This window comes from Diospyros lotus, chromosome 10, assembly GCF_014633365.1.
Source record: "Diospyros lotus cultivar Yz01 chromosome 10, ASM1463336v1, whole genome shotgun sequence".
NCBI lineage: Eukaryota > Viridiplantae > Streptophyta > Magnoliopsida > Ericales > Ebenaceae > Diospyros > Diospyros lotus.
The window spans coordinates 1,319,209-1,336,047 of NC_068347.1; the positions used below are offsets into that span (position 1 = coordinate 1,319,209).

General features: G+C 34.6%; 2 protein-coding genes across 2 annotated transcripts; one reads left to right on the forward strand and one right to left on the reverse strand.

Moving 5' to 3' along the window:
• Positions 1 to 6,373: 6,373 nt before the first annotated feature.
• Positions 6,374 to 7,425, forward strand: LOC127811906 (senescence-specific cysteine protease SAG39-like). Its single transcript, XM_052352103.1, has 2 exons — positions 6,374 to 6,719; positions 6,833 to 7,425. The coding sequence occupies exons 1-2, from the start codon at positions 6,389 to 6,391 to the stop codon at positions 7,423 to 7,425; spliced, it is 924 nt and encodes a 307-aa protein (XP_052208063.1). The 5' UTR covers positions 6,374 to 6,388.
• Positions 7,426 to 15,747: 8,322 nt separating this feature from the next.
• Positions 15,748 to 16,308, reverse strand: LOC127811781 (LOB domain-containing protein 29-like). The gene is made up of 2 exons (XM_052351951.1): positions 16,015 to 16,308; positions 15,748 to 15,978 (listed from the first exon to the last, which is right to left on the reverse strand). Exons 1-2 carry the CDS (start codon positions 16,306 to 16,308, stop codon positions 15,748 to 15,750), a joined length of 525 nt encoding a protein of 174 aa, XP_052207911.1.
• Between the last annotated feature and the right edge of the window lie 531 nt (positions 16,309 to 16,839).

Genomic DNA, 16,839 nt, shown 5'->3' on the forward strand with positions numbered 1-16,839 from the left:
TTCCCTTAAGCATCTAGGGTCCGGGGCACTCCCTGCGGTCGATTTGGTTAGTTAAAACTGTGATAGTGTACCTTATAGCCCCATTCTTTCAAAAATTCCACTTAGACCTTTCGTAGAATCCCATTTATAACCTTAAGAATTTTTTGGCTATTACACTTCTTCAAGGGTCAGCTCTGATATCACCTGTAACATCTCGCATCGAACGATAGGAATGACCGAATCAACTTACGTTGATGGACTTACACGAACTTCTAGGGGTCACCCATTGTTAAGCTACCCTAGCTCAAGCGTGCTTAACTCAGGAGTTCTTTATCCACATTCAGTCTAAAAGGTATCCCAACTGGTGTTATTTTTTTCCTTACTATCCTCGATGTATATACTACCTTCTCTAGAGTCCATTCTTAGACCTAACCTTGGGTTCTCGGGGTATTACATTCATTGTAACATCCCACATCGAGTGATAAGAAGAACCGAATCAATTTACCCTGATGGGCCTACGCGAACTTCCAAAGGCTCACCAATCGTTGAGCTACCCTAGTTCAAGTACGCCTAAATCGGGAGTTCTTTATCTATATTCAGCTAAAAATGTATTCAAGTAGTGTTATTTCCTTCCTTACTATCTTAATATATATATATATATATACTAGCTTCTCTAGAGTTTCTTTTTAGACCTGACCTTAGACTCTCGGGGTATTACAGTATCATTTAGGCAATGTGCCTACTCATTGGGATAACAATAAGTACGTATATATCTATATAACCTCATATTATTAGTAGTTTCATTCTAAATTTTTCTAAAGTTAAACTTAAAATATCTCCCTTTGTTTACAACTACTTTAATTATCTTTATTTTGTGTGATTTCTTTAATGAAGTAACATTGACCGCCTTTTATATATGCACAATGAAATAAATTTTTTTTATGCAGGTTTGATCTAGGAAATTAGATCTCAATTCACAAAAGAAATTTGATTAAAAATATGTCACACTATATATATATATAGAAATTAAAAACAAAAAAGAAATTTCTAAAATTTTAATGTATTTGGAAACACAAAGAAATAAATCCACTCAATCAATGAAGATATAATTTTGTAAAGACAAAACTACATATTGATTCTCACAATTCGGGGCAATCTCTCCACCTTAGGGATTAAATCTCTCTACGAGCATAAACTCACCAATCTTTAGTAGACTCATTTAGTGTGAATGGTTCACAATCTATACATTGAAGTTAAATTTTCACTTGGAAAATTGTTTGAAATATAATTTGCAAATAGAAGAATATAGGGTAATTTAAATTTTATATTTTATTATAAATTTGTTAGTATGGTTTAATTTTTGTCATTACATCTATTAAATTTTGATTTATATTAAAATTTAGTTACTCTTTTAATTTTTTGTCAAATTCCGTTAATGAAAACTAAAGCAATATGCATTAATATAAACCCCAAAATTATTCAATTGTGTTTAGATTAAATTTATAAATTTAGATTTTAAAATTTATATTAATGCATACTACATTATTTTTGTTAACAGAATTTGATGAAAAATCGAAAGAGGGACTAAATTTTAACAGAAATAAAAGTTTAGCAATAATCGTGGCGATAAAAGTCAAAATACAGTGATTAATTTATTGAAAAATATAAAATTTAAAAATTAACGATATATTTTATCCAAGTTAATTACTAAAATACAAGCAATTCTGCATTGCTGATGCAGCGTTTGTTACTAACATTTTGATCCATATAGAATTATTACCTTTAATATATTTGAACACTATTTTGTTTAGTTTGATGTGAAGAAGGCTAGGTAGAATAGAAATAAAAATGAAAAATAAATATGACACAAAATGGAAATAAAAAAAATGGCATCTTTTAAAAAAATAGGAAACAAAAATACGGAGGAAACACATAAATAAATAAAAAATAGGGATCTTTTTGTAAATATAATTTTTAATATAAAAAATTATAAAAATAGTTATTTAATCTAAAATAATCATAAATCTAATAATGCATTTAAACAAATATAAATATAAATTCTATCATCTATAAACTATGACTTACTAATTAAAAATAAATTATAAATTAAGAAAAAAAATAATCAAACATAATACAATTTATAAAATTTCCCCCACTTTCATCAAAGAGTATGGTCTCCACCTCTTAAGAATTTTTAATTAGAAATTTTTTTATGTTTAATATAAAAAATTATAACTTAAAAATTTTGAGTTAAAAATGAAAAAAATTCAATCTCTAACATCTTCGTAGATGGAAACACGTTTTTGATATTTTCCTAATATTACGAAATGGCCTCGAAAAATTTTCAAAATTGCAAAAATGACCTATAAATGTTTTTTTTTTTTTGTTGTTTGGTGTTTTGATGTAAGAAACATTTTGGAAACACTAAAACAACACCCCAGAACTGTTTTTGTGCATCATAGCTCTCATCTTGAGGCAAACTATACAACCTCTTTATCATTACGTTAAGAGATTTCTTTAAAATTATGATCCAATATGCTTCCAAATGGTATTAAGTTGATACCTTTATCTTTAGCTTAATTTGGAAAGAAATCAAAGAATACGAGGGCATCCATGACCTAACATGGAGAGATCATCTACTCTAAACAACCCCCATTTGGCAAGACATGAATCAATTATTGGGATTTTATATGTATTTATCGAATACTTTTACTATTTTTACTTCTATAATTCAATTAGTTGTAATCTTCCCATGTAATTTCAAAATTGTAGTCTCTATTATGGCTAGAAGGAACAATTAGCCGCAAGGAAACCAAAGTCAAAATTAAACCCAAAAAATAATTTTACGGTGACCAAAGTTGAACTAATTTACCTTGCCTTTGAAAGGAATGATTAAGTTCAAACATCCTAAATATACATGAAGTAATGGCTTCGAAGATCAAGATCAAAATCTTGGCCTTCGTGGCCACGCTTCATGGATTTTGAGGATGTTTGGGGAGGGCTCTTCAGGCAGCATATGGTGATGATAATGATGAATGTTGAAGTGTCTATGGATTTTACAATAGGAGGGTGGTGGTTGGAGGAGGGGGAGGAAGATGGGTGGTGAAATTATGTAGTGGTGGTGGTAGGCAATGAAATTATACCTCTAGGTCGAAGTTTCAGGGGCTTTTATAGTGTGGTGGTAGTGGAAAAAGGGGTTACTAAAATTATATTAAATTGAAATTATATCTTTATGAACAAATTTTTCATGTGAGCATGAATTGACGTGTTGAGCTGCATGCAACTCCAACACATTGCAAAACAAAAACGTGTAAGGCCTATCTTAGTTCATTCTTCACGTTTCTAGCTTGAATAATAATTTATTTCTTCAACGCATGTCACCACTAAAGGTGAAATTGCATCGTTGTATCCAACTTTTTTCACGTGATGTGACCACTAAAGGTGAAATTGTACAACTGCATCCAACTTTTTTCACGTGATAATGAGTACACTTGTCGAGTTGCATGTAACCCAACACATTGCAGAACAAAAACACGTAAGGCCTATCTTAGTTCATTCTTCACGTCTCTAACTTAAATAATAATTTATTTCTTCAACGCATGTCACCACTAAAGGTGAAACTGCACTGCTGTATCCAACGTTTTTCACGTGATGTGACCACTAAAGGTGAAATTGCACGTCTGTATCCAACTTTTTTCACGTGAGAACGAGTACACGCGTTGATTGCATGTAACCCAACACGTTACAGAACAAAAATGTGGGACCCTTGTCTTTGCTGATTCCTCGCATTTCCAAATAAGAAAATTATTTATTCTTGAACGTGTGTGAGAAAAACTTTGGTTTGATGAGACAAAAATAGCCCTGACCTCTATTAAAAGCTTGAGATGTGGTGATGCTATTTAAAGGTATGTGAAGGTGGTTGTTTGTGTTACAATTTTTTCATTTCCTATGAATGGATTTTTTTTGGCAATTAAGGATAATGGATTTAAAAATAAAACAATTTAGGCGCTTTCTTGGTTTTTCTAAATAAACTAACAATTTTATATCTGGATATGATACAAAATGGAAATGGAAATAGAAAATAAATATGATAGAAAATGGAAATGGGAAAACGACATTTTTAAAAAAAGTAGGAAACGAAAACGTGGGAGAAAAGCTAAAAACAAAAATAGGGGTCTTTTTTGTAAATATAATTTTTAATATAAGAATTATAAAAATAGTTATTTAATAACAGATAAACATAAATTCCATAATGTATTTGAACGAACATAAACATATGTTCTATCATCTATCAACCATAACTTACTAATTAAAAACAACCAATATATTTAAAAAAATCAAACATAATAAAAATAATAAATTTAAAATTTTACTTACTCTTAAAAACAAACAATAAATTTAAAAATTTTGAGTTAAAACGGAACTAACTAGAATTTTTTTTGATTTCTTAACCTTTTCAAGGACAGAATTAAAAATGGATTTATGATATTTTTTTAATATTACAAAATTGCTCCAAAATATTTCTGAAATTGCATAAGTAACCTAGAAATATTTTTTGGCATTCGAAATAAAGCCCCCGAGATGTTTCAGTGCATAATAGATTTAGATAGTTGAGAAAAAACGAAACTTACTATTGTATCATTTAGGCAACGTGACTACTCATTGGGATAACAATTAAGTGTATAACCTCTTATTATTAGTAGTTCCATTCTAAATTTTTGTAAAGTTAAACCTAATATATCTCAAGTTGTCTACTACTTCTTTAATTATAATTATTTTGTGTGATTTCTTTAATGAAGTAACATTGATTTCTTTAATTATAATTAATGTATTTGGCAACACAAAGAAAAAAATCCACTCAATCAATGAAGATATAATTTTTTAGACACAACTGCAAATCAGTTCCCATAATTTTGGGCAATCTCTCGAATTTAATTGGGGCAATGTCTCAAACTTAATTGGAGAGCAATGAAGGCTCGCAACACTCAAATTTGAGATCTCAAGCTCATTCATACTATCAATCTTTGATGCATGGAAACATCAAAAGAGTGTCGTGCCTACTCATTTTGTCACATCATTTAGGTGGCATGCTTACTCATTTGCATAACAAATAAGTACATATAAACTTATATGCGTACATTTTGTACAAAAATTTGAATTCTCTTTCTAGGTTGCATAAAAATAGAAATAGAAAATTGATACGATACAAAATGGAAACGGAAAAAGATATATTTTAAAAAAGTAGGAAATTGAAATGCAAAAAAATACGTAAATAAAAATATAAGATTTTTTTTGTAAATATAATTTTTAATATATAAAATTATAAAATATAATTATTTAATCTAAAAATAGACATAAATTTCATAATGCATTCAAAGAAATATAAACATAAATTCTATAATCCATAAACCATGAGTTACTAATTAAAAATAAATAATAAATTTAAAAAAAATAATCAAACATAATACAATTTATAAAAGTTCCTCCATTTGATTATTCTCTTTCTCTATGGTTTTATTATATTTGAATGCATAATGCATAAAAGAAAATAATAAAACATAAGTTTTATACAATTTATAAAAATTTTGTCCATAACTTGGTTAGAGATGGAAATCTCATCTCTAATCCTTTTGTAATTGGAAACTTGTTTTTGATATTTTTTTTAATATTGTGAAACGGTCTTGAAATATTTTTAAAATTATAAAAATAGTAAAAAAAATGATAATAATTAAGATGGAGGGACTGATGAAGAGAGCCATTATTTCGTTACATAATAATTATTAGAAACATTCATATTGCGATTGAGATTCACTCCCTCCCAATTTAGATCTAAATAATATATATAGTTAGCAGAGCATTGCGAAGAGACAAGTGAAGCAGCCAATTGGAAGGGTCAAATCACAACATTTGATCAGGCAGTTAATCGATGCCATCAGCTTCTCAATATTTTTAATACAAAATGATTAGATAATGACATCATCAATCACTTCTAAAATACAAGAGATGAGTTGCAGTCAACTTTCCGTGGCATTGATGTCAAAGGCAGCTTTCACTTCCAAGTTTCATGGGACATTCCGACTATGGAACCTTCAACTCTATATATGAACATTGTATGCAAATTATAGGATAGTCCAAGTCATATATAGCATTTCACTAAGGCACGCAGTGATCACAAAGTATTTAAAACATATCCCAATCATATACACTTTACAATCTCTCTAGCTATATAAATGCAAACAACACAATGGCAAAGATGAGATCAGTTCACCTCCTAATTAATAGTTAAGCAATGGGTTCCCAAAGCCCCAGCAAGTGCAGCCTCGTCTGCTTGGGTTTGTTGCTCATTTGGGCAACGTTGGCCACCCAAGCAGCTTCTCGCTCGCTTCAGCAGCAGGAGGAGGAGGAAGCCATGTGCCAGCTGAGACACGAGCAGTGGATGGCTCGGTATGGGCGGGAGTACAAGGATGCTGATGAGAAGGCGAAACGTTACAGGATATTCAAGGCCAATGTGGAACGCATCGAGTCGTTTAATAAGGCAGGCCACAGTGGGTACAAGTTAGGAGTGAATCAATTTGCAGATCTTACGAATGACGAGTTCAAATTGCGAAACAGGTTCAAGAGCCATGTCTGTTCCACTGTTGCGCCGTCTTTCAGATACCAAAACGTGACTGCAGTTCCAGCCACCGTGGACTGGAGGAAGAAAGGAGCAGTAACCGCAATCAAGGACCAAGGCCAGTGTGGTAAGCATGCATATATCATTGATATTCTTCTAACCACAAGGATTTTGCTTGTTGCTCGTCTCCTAATTAACCACATCCCAACAACATACATGTGTGTGTGTGTGTATATATAGGATGTTGTTGGGCGTTTTCAGCTGTGGCAGCCATGGAAGGAAATAACCAGCTAACAACCGGCAAGCTCATCTCCCTGTCCGAGCAAGAGCTTGTCGACTGTGACACTTCAGGCGAAGATCAGGGCTGCAATGGTGGCCTGATGGATGATGCCTTTAAGTTCATCAAACAAAACAAAGGACTCACAACTGAAGCAAACTATCCGTACCAGGGTACAGACGGCACTTGCAACAAGAACAAAGCCGGAAACCACGCTGCCAAGATAAATGGGTACGAAGACGTGCCTGCAAACAGTGAGAGTGCCCTTCAAAAGGCCGTTGCTAATCAGCCAGTCTCGGTCGCCATCGATGCTGGGGGCTCTGACTTCCAATTCTACTCGAGTGGAGTCTTTATGGGAGAGTGTGGGACTGAGCTAGACCACGGCGTCACCGCCGTTGGCTATGGTACCGACGGGGATGGGACTAAGTATTGGCTCGTGAAGAACTCATGGGGCACATCATGGGGAGAAGAAGGGTACATAAGGATGCAGAGAGGCATTGCCGCCAAAGAAGGCCTTTGTGGCATTGCCATGATGGCCTCATACCCCACTGCATGATTAATTAATGCCCAACCCCAAAGCAACTGAGGTGTAAAATAATAATGTGTATGGGTATGGCTGCTGGTTTTTTAATTTATGCTTTTCCTCAGCTCTTGGTTGTTTATATGTATATGTCTATTCCTGTACTGGATCAATGTAATATGAATTAATTGTGCACCTCATTCATAATTTTAATGTGCACAACATTAATGTGTATCTTCTACTGTTTTTTTCTCATTATCCTCTTCTGTGCTCCCTAAACTTTGGATTTTAGCACTACTTAGTGGAACAAACTGATGTTGTGTGAGAAAGAAACCAGCATATATATTGTGTTTTTGCTTTTACAAATCAAACTACAGCAATTTAAACACTTCAAATTGGTGCAGAGATTAACTAATAACTCAGTCCATATACATTAATTATGGAATTGTGTAATGAAAACACCAATTTGATGTTGGAGTTGTGTTCATTTCTACTACATATGCTTTTCAATCTTAAACTCGTGTGATTTCTTGCTCTTGGTTTTAAAATTGACCATTCTACAATGATTAAGCGTGAAACAAGAAGTTTCGAACAATAATTAGACCTTTTGAAAAACTCCATTATATTGGTTTCTTCGTATGGGTTGAGTAATCTTTTAAACACTTCTAGTGGTAAAAGTATTATTGCTTATCATAGTCAGTCTCAAACCCAAATAATAGGAGAGGGATTCGTTAGGTTGCCAACACTTAGCGCAAAAATCTCTAGGCCCTTAGCACTCTCTGTTTGAACAATATATGTAAAGATATCAAGGTGTCTTTCCTGTCAGTCGTGGCAAAGTCTCACCATTCTTTTTTTTTTTTTTTTTTTAGAAAATCAGCTACAGAATACGAAGTTGAAGACTCATTTTCCATTTGGTATGTTTTCTTCGTAAGTATATGGGTGGTTTTATGCATCATCAACAAGGTTGTTTAAGCTCATATATATTCAACTCTTATGAGGTCTAGAAGAGTTTTTCAGGAATACCGTGGGCACTTGATTGTTGACTCGTCGACGGGACCCAAGAAACATCTCTTGGCCCTTAGCACTCATCTTCAAGAGGTACACCATCTTCTTGCACCTCGATCCATGCTCAAAGATCCCCAAGGAGAAATCAAGTGGGGTCGCTACAATAGTCATTTCCCAGACAGGAGAAGAAGGATGCCATTTAGCTTGGTTTGGTTTAACATATGTATAATTAATGCCAATTTTTGCATATACTCTATTATATAAGAAAATACCAAATTTGAGATTACCAACCATTTTTTATCTTTTGTTTAAAAAAGTAAAGAAAAACACAATAACCAAAGAAATTATTTCTTGACTTCAACCTATGAACGCTAAGCCACAATATAATAGAGCAACCTTACGCTTATACCAAGCCTTATTATCGATTAAAATTTACTTAAAAAGAAAAAGAAAAAGAAAAACTAAACTACAACCATTAAACACATCACTCTCTTGAAGATGAGTTTTTATTTAAAATCTTATACTTTTTTTTACCTATAAGTCACTATAAAAAAATTAATTTTTTACAACAATTTTTTTGCGACGATTTACAAACAGCCGCAAAATACATTTTTTGCGGCGGTTTTCCTAACGTTTTACGGCGGTTTTGAAAAATCACCACAAAATTTATTAAAACATGTAATTTTGCGGTGGTTTTCAAAGAATCACCGCTATATTTAGAAAATAATTAAATAATTAAATTAAGGACAAGAGGGGCGATTTTTGTGAAACCGTCTCTAAATTGAAAAAATAATTAAATAATTAAAAATTAATTTTAAATTAAAATTTGTGACGATTTTTCAAAATCATCTCAAAATTTATTAAAAAAATCAATTTAGCGGCGATTTTTTAAAAATGGCTACTAAATTTAAAAAATAATTAAATAATTAAAAATTAAAATTTACGATTGTTTTTAAAAATCGCAAAACCGTCGCAAAATTCATTAAAAATCAATGTAGCGGTGGTTTTTGAGAAATCGTCTCTAAATTCAAAAAATAATTAAATAATTAAAAATTAAAATTTGCGGCGATTTTTTAAAATCGCCAAAAAATTCATTAAAAAATTAATTTAGTGACTGTTTTTGAGAAATCGTTGCTAAATTTAAAAAATAATTAGATAATTAAAAATTAAAATTAAATTAATTTTTGCGACAGTTTTAAAACCGTCGCTAAATTTGAAAAATAATTAAATAATTTAAAATTAAAATTAAATTAACATTTACCGCAAAGTACATTAAAAAATTAAAAATTCACTAAGATAATAATTAAAAATTAAATTAATAAAAAATATAAAATCTTAAAAAAATTAAAATTTTATTTAAATTAATCACAAATTCATTAAAAATTTTAATTTAACAAAATTTTAATATATAAAATTTTAATAATTTTTAAAAAATATATAAAATCTTCTTTTTATTTTTTAATCAATTAATTTGTTTAATTTAACTCAATTAATTTATTTTTAATTTATTCGTTTATTCTTTTAAAAAATAATCAATTAATCAATGTTTTTTAATTTATATTAAAAAATATAAAATATAATTCAGTAGAATAATGGTTTGATTAGTATATAATTTATATTTGCGCATATATTACAAGGGGGCTTCGCAGATCAGACGGTTCGCTTGCGTGCACGCATAGGAGAGGTCTCGGGTTCGAAACTTGGGGAGGGGAAGGTTGGAAATTAATTTCCCACATCACCATGTGGCGCGCAGGTAATAGGCATGTGCACGCCCGCAGGGCTTGGGCCCCTGAGTGGTCAAGCGTGCGGCCTGGCCGCCCAGCACAAGATGCTGAAATTAAAAATTTAATTAATTTTTTAATTTTTGTGACAATTTTGAAACCGCCGCTAAAATTAAAAATTCAATTTTTTTTAAATTTTTTGTGGCAGTTACAAAACCGTCGCTAAATATTTTAAAAACCACCACTAAATCACATATTTTGCGACGATTATATATGATTTAGCGGTGGTTATTCCAGCAGTTGCTGAAAATCACTGCTAAATGCCAAAAAAAGGCCACTAAAAGCTTTTTTTTTTTTGTAGTGAGTGTATAACACAAACTGCCCCTCTTGTCTTTCTTTCTTTGTGTTGGCTAGAGTTTGGTTGTTTCTCTATTTTTGTTTTTCTATGCCTTGGCTAGCTACTAGTTTGGTTTTGGCCCTTTACCTTTTGCTAATTATGCATTTAGGCCGGGTTCTGGGTAGACTTGTTTTGTCTTGCTCTTTGGGTACCTTTGCTTGAGTTCTAATCAATGCACTTTCGTTTTTTTTAGGATAATTTGGTTCTTTCATTCTTTTATCTCTCATAAAGTAAAATGAGAGAAAAAAAAAATCAATGTCATGCTAGAGAGAGAAATCGACCCTTTATTTGGAGATGAAAATTTAATTAATTTATCTATTTTATAAAAATTAAAATTGTCAAGAGTAATGTAATATTGGTCGTATATAACATAATTCATGATGGAGAATAAATATTTAGATAACATGTACCTAGATCTTCTATAGTTTGGGTCATTAACTCAGACATTTATTATAGTTTAGAAATACTTATTAGAAGTAGTTATAACCTATAATATTTTTTTATATATTGTATACACAATTCAATCAAACTAGCATATAACCAAATGAGTCAAATATGTCATGAATTAAACTCACTCATTTATTAAATGAGTTATAGTTTTTAATTCATGTTCAACTCATTTGGTACATGAGCCACTTTATCAAACTAGTTAATAAGTCAAGTTGCAAATGTCTCATGAGCTAAATATTAACTCATTCTCAGATGCCCATAATTGATTGACATGATTAAATCTGAAGGGCTTATGATAACATAGGTATCAGACACCAATTGAATTTATAAGATGTAAATAAGATTTCGATCGTGTGTCGAGTCAATCTAGAGTGGAGGTACCTATATAGACAAAATAAGAATAAATGTCCTAAGGCTCGACTAGGGTAATGCCATTTTGATCCTTACATTCAACAAGGAATTTGAGAGAACTTGGAGATTTATGAGAATAATGCTGAGCGTCGTACATTTAGCTCATCTCTTAAGGTCTTTTTATATCTTTTGAATTGAACTTTGTTATGAGAATCATAAGGTGCCCTTACTCATGTGACAAATGATTAGTTGATTCATTTTAATTTTTTGAGATTGAGTTAGATTAAAATTACTGGATGAGTGTAAATTGTAATACCCGAGAAATTCTAAAATGGCTCAAGGGTAAATTATCTTGGGGCAAAAATGAAATTTAAGGATAAATTGAGGGTATAAGGATAATTTATTACTATATGAATCATCGAATCAACTGTAGGGAGTGCCCTGGAGCCGAGATGCCAAAGAAAAATGATATGGCCGTGATGAGTATTTCGAGGCCTAATTTATGGCATCGAAAGAAATGAGATTGGGAACGATTTTCGGTACAGCAAAATGCAACTGCCAATTAGGCTGCAATACCGAATTATGATAGACGACTTCCGGGAAGTCAACGAAAACTTAGGGGGCTTTGGTTTTTCTTAAGGAACAAGCCTTTAGTGGTTTCAAGAAAAAAATGAAGAGGTTTAGGGCCAAAACGAAGATTCGGGCCTAAGTGCAATTTCTTAAATTTACTGGAGGGGGGTCGAAATGATATTTTTTCAGAATCTTCAGGGATGCAATGAAAAGTATAGAACTTATAGGTCGTAATGGCAGTATTGGGAAGCTCAGGGGCTTCAAGGAAAGGACCAAAAGTTCAAAATGAGAAAAGATCGGGGTCAAAGTGCAATTTTCAAAAGTTGAAGATGGAGCAAATCTGCCATGGCCGACCAAGCTTTCTCTACCACCTCCCATCACCGAATTCGGTGGTGAGAGACTCGAGGAAAGTGGCCTAGGATGCTCTTGGGTCAAGCTTAGGCCGACATTGGCCAAGATGATGACCAATTTTGCATGATTTTTGGCCGTTTTGTGGCCAAAATTCTAATACGTTGAATCCCTGTTTGGTGGCATTTTTGGACTAATCTGGGGTAGGTAGAAGCCTCAGGGAGGTTGGATCGACCAACCATGGGCATTTGGAGGCTCGGGGTTGCCTATAAATAGAGATTTTTGAATTAGTCGAATGAAGTAAAAAATTAAACTCTTAGATCCGAGAGTTTGGGAAAAAATTGAGAGCAACGGATAAGGGTCTTTTGTTCCCCATGTCCAAATGATCATTCTTGTGAATTTTGAGCAATTTTCGTTAAGAGATGAAGGAGATATGGAGCTTCGTCCGAAAAACGAGATTTGCCCAGGATTGTCCTGCAGAGATTTGCCTAGGATTGTCTTTTGTTCCCTTAGGGAAATGATGGAATAACGTTAGGCTTGTCCTGTAGAGGTTCGGGATTTACCTAGGATTCCATGCCGGGCTGAGCCTGGAAAGTTACACTAGGGTAAATGTTTGTTCATGTATTTGCATCCTGCATTCACGTATCATGTTTTTAAACCCTCACTAGAAGTTTCATCTTCTAATGGGTTATGCCCCTAGAACATTCCACGTTCCAGTTAGGACTTGCAGATATGGCAGGGAGATGATTGAGACGTAACGGCACGTGATGACGTGGCTGATGAGTTTGGCGAGTTGTCCTTTTATTTACTTTTTCATGAGGAGTCAGGATATATTATTATATTGATGATCATGTATAATTGTTATGGTTTAATGTATTTTTTAGGTATCTTTAGATTGTATCAATTGAGGTACTTAGTTGTTATCTCTTGATGATGAGTCTCCATATAATTAAGTATTTAAAGATGTAATTGTACGAATTCTTATTTTATGATTAAAGTGGATTATGATTCTATATCATATCAGGTTTTGATTTTAAGCTTCCGCAATTATGATGTTTACCTGTCTTAACTTATTGATTCTTATTTAGTGTGTTGAGAAGGTAAAACGGGATTGGCGGGAAATGGTTTATATTGAAAAAAAAAAAATTATTCCCGAAATTCCTAAGTTATTTAACGCTCTTAAAAGTGGGGCGTTGCAGTTGGTATCAAAGCATAATTGTTAAAGATATAGGAAATGTTTGAGCCTTAAGTAACTCTAGTATAGTCAATATTAGAGCGAGCCTATGGAAAAGGTCGCGTGTGGCTAGATAAGCAAAGCCACCCTATGATTTGGGTATTGACGATTACTGGATAAGTGTTGTGTAGTGGAAATGCATGTTTAGGAAAGTTCTGACTAAGGAAAGACTTAGTACTTAAGTGTGTCCGTTTGTGACCCACCTCTCTTTCCTGGGAACTTACCTGGTGTACTATTCACGAGGAGACACTATTTCAGTAGACGACTACTATTCTCGGTGAATAGTAGAATGCCTGATAGAAGCTAGCACAAGATTAGTCTGATGGCCTAGCTGTCAAGTTAAGGATCGAATAACAAGGATTTTCGAGAATCATTTAGTATCTCGGAAATATGATGTAAAGATAAGGGATCCATCGGATTGGATTGAATGAGAGGCCGAAAATGACTAAATGATGGCGTGTGAGTACGTCAATTAATGAGTTGAAAGTGGTGCAACCGACGCGACTCGCAATGACGGAATAAAGAAACCCTAGCAGTGTGACGACGATTAGATGCTGAAATTGTCTCTCAGTGACAGATCTAGATCTAGGGACTAAGGCAGAAGGCTTGTAAAGGGCTTATGATCAACGTACCGGGGAAGCTTGTAAACTGTCTCGCTATATGGGTTTGGGACCCAGGGTCTAAGTTGCTTAGTGAACTGCCGAGGAGACGATCAGATGCTGAAAATCTGGAGTAACACAATACCTTGTGGAGAATTCCATGTTCCAAGGGTCTAAGATTCGAGGTGTGCCACTAGTTATTGTTGACCGAGGTCGGAAGCCTAGGAAATTAACCTAAGGTAAGATGAGTTGAATATGGACCAAGTGTCCTATTTAAATGATTACATCGAGGTTCGTGGCCATCTTTGGGGATGATGACATGACAAGCAATGGGAGGCTCAAGGCCCTAGAATGAATATTCTTGCAGAAGGAGTTGAACTCATGGCAGCGACAAGGAATGATAGCTCTAGGAGGGCTACAACGAGACTGTGCAGTTTTCACTCAGGACGTACCCATGTGAGGGTCAACGTATGATGTAGGGGTAAGCCTACTATGTGATCGAGGTGATTATGACAGCTTGTGTGCTGGCTAAAGGTAAATGTAGTGCATAGAAAGAACTAATTTAATGGTCGTGTGCCGATAGTCAATTGGAGCTAAAGAACGAAATGCGAGAGTTAGTGGATTCCCGGTAAATAAAGATTTCAGGTAGTGGAGCATGGCTAGTCTAAAATCTTGAGTTGTGAGATGGCAACCTCGGTTCAAGGTAGAGATCGGGTACCAAAAAGGAAAGAATTAATTGATATGTCGTATCGACCGAAAAAGGAATGACGAGGAGTCCTAGTCAACAGAGGTTGTGACTATGGTTCAGTGTGCCTAGGGAATCAGGTAGAGTTATCGGTAGTCACAAGGCGAAAACACCATGATGAATGGTAAATTGAGAGCTATGATTACAAAGAAATGGAATCCATGGGAGATAATTGGAACCAGAGATCGTAATCTGATTCGGGATTTTCGGAGATAAAATGATTTGAGATTTTTGAGTAATTTCTTGAAAGAACTAATTAAGGATCTAGGGATTAATGATGGAACTTTAGGGTTTCATGAAGAAATCCAATAAGGATTGGACAACGGGATCGAGGAAATCAAGTGATGGTAGATGTGCCAGGATGACGGGTCATAGTAAGGGAAGCTGCAGACCTAAATCGATTAAGCGATCCGACATTTTCAAATTTTAGAGAATAGAACTCTCATATGGCTAAGACGATTAGTCTAGCCCTGGTAAGTAAATTGAGAGATGTATAGCTAGACAATCATTAAAATGATGTCAGTAAGTTATAAGGAGCCTATTGATATGAGGTATAGACACTTGTGGTCAGTGAAAAGCTGTAAGAAAAATACTAGAATATATTCTCGGAAGATTTAACGGGATTATTTTTAATGATGAAATTACCAATGATAGCTTGAAGTTATTGGATGCTTAGCTATGGGTGACTTGATTAAAGATATGAATTATTCGGTGATAATTAAGAGCTGATGTCTTTATCTCGATTTGTTAAATTATTAAAACAGCTGCAAAAGGCTAAGATATTTGATGATCAATATACAATCGAAGGTAAGACAAGGGAATGGAACGTTAAAGCATCCAAAGCATAATATACATTCCATATATTCAAACAGTTAAAGGAAAGCAAGCCGTACAATTACTCCAAGGAAAAAAAAAAAAACTGATGATGATGTCAATGCTCAGTAACGATGACGGTTGCCAAACACGACAGATCCCAGCTCATCAATATCATTTGGGGGTGGCATCTGGCTACTGCTGGCTTCACCAGGGTAAGGTGGAAGAGCAGCCTCTGGGAAACTGGGATAAGGGACATCCTCTGGGATAATAGGAAGATCGTAATTCCAGCTTGGGTTTTGAACAAGTTGAGGAACAGGTTGGGGATGTAAAGAATAATATGCAAATAGTAAATCCTACAAATAAGCTCGATAAGTTTGCAACTCACTAACCTGCTGCTGAAGGGCAAGAATGTGAGATACACAGCCATAGATAGGATCTTGAAGCCGGGCTTGAGCTTCAAAGAGGAGTGTATCAGAAGCCCAAAAACTGTCGCTAACCGAAAGCAGAGCTAGGATGTTGACGACATTTCTGACAGTAAAAACATCGCGGATGGCGACAAAGTGAGCAATACCATCCTCACAATGGAAGTAAGGAGCAAAGATGCACTGTGAATTGCATCCTCTATTTAAGACTACACAGGCACCGCATCGAGACCAGGGCCTTGGTATGTTGCCCCATGGCATGTTGTGCCTTGGCATGATAGATCTGGGATCTGACTAAATCTAAGCAAATCAAATATGGGTCGGATCTAAATGGATGGGTCAAAACAGATATGGGTCAGATCTATTGAGTCGAATCAGGGATGGGTCAAACCTGAAACGGGTTGAGTCGGGTCGAGTCGAGTTGGATCGACCCAGATTTGGCAGCAGCGGCAGAGGCGACGACCGTTGCGATGGCGGTCGGGGGAAGTCGGGCGATGGTCGGGGTTGCGCGAGGAAGCAAGCTATGGCGGTGACGAGGCCAGATCTGGCCGGGGGAAGGCAGTCGGAGGCAACGGCAGCCAGTTGCAGCAAGGGCGCTGTGCGCACAGGAGGTCACGACTGAGTTGGCGGTGGCGATCGCGGGGCTGATTGAGTCGATCAGAGGTGAACGCGGTAGAGGCCGAGGGCGGTCGGGCTGTGTGCGACGATGGCTGTTCGCACACGGGATTTGCAAAGGAAAGAAGAAGAAGAAGAAGAACAAGGAGGAGGAGGAGGAGGAGGAGGAGGAGGAGA

What these genes read in the sequence shown, in the direction of transcription:
- LOC127811906 (XM_052352103.1), top strand. Translation starts at nt 6,389, where the DNA reads ATGTGCCAGCTGAGACACGAGCAGTGGATGGCTCGGTATGGGCGGGAG. An exon ending in CAAGGACCAAGGCCAGTGTG is followed by an intron (nt 6,720 to 6,832) that starts GTAAGCATGCAT and finishes GTGTATATATAG; the next exon opens with GATGTTGTTGGGCGTTTTCA.
- LOC127811781 (XM_052351951.1), bottom strand. Translation starts at nt 16,308, where the DNA reads ATGCCATGGGGCAACATACCAAGGCCCTGGTCTCGATGCGGTGCCTGT. An exon ending in TTCTTGCCCTTCAGCAGCAG is followed by an intron (nt 15,979 to 16,014) that starts GTTAGTGAGTTG and finishes GCTTATTTGTAG; the next exon opens with GATTTACTATTTGCATATTA.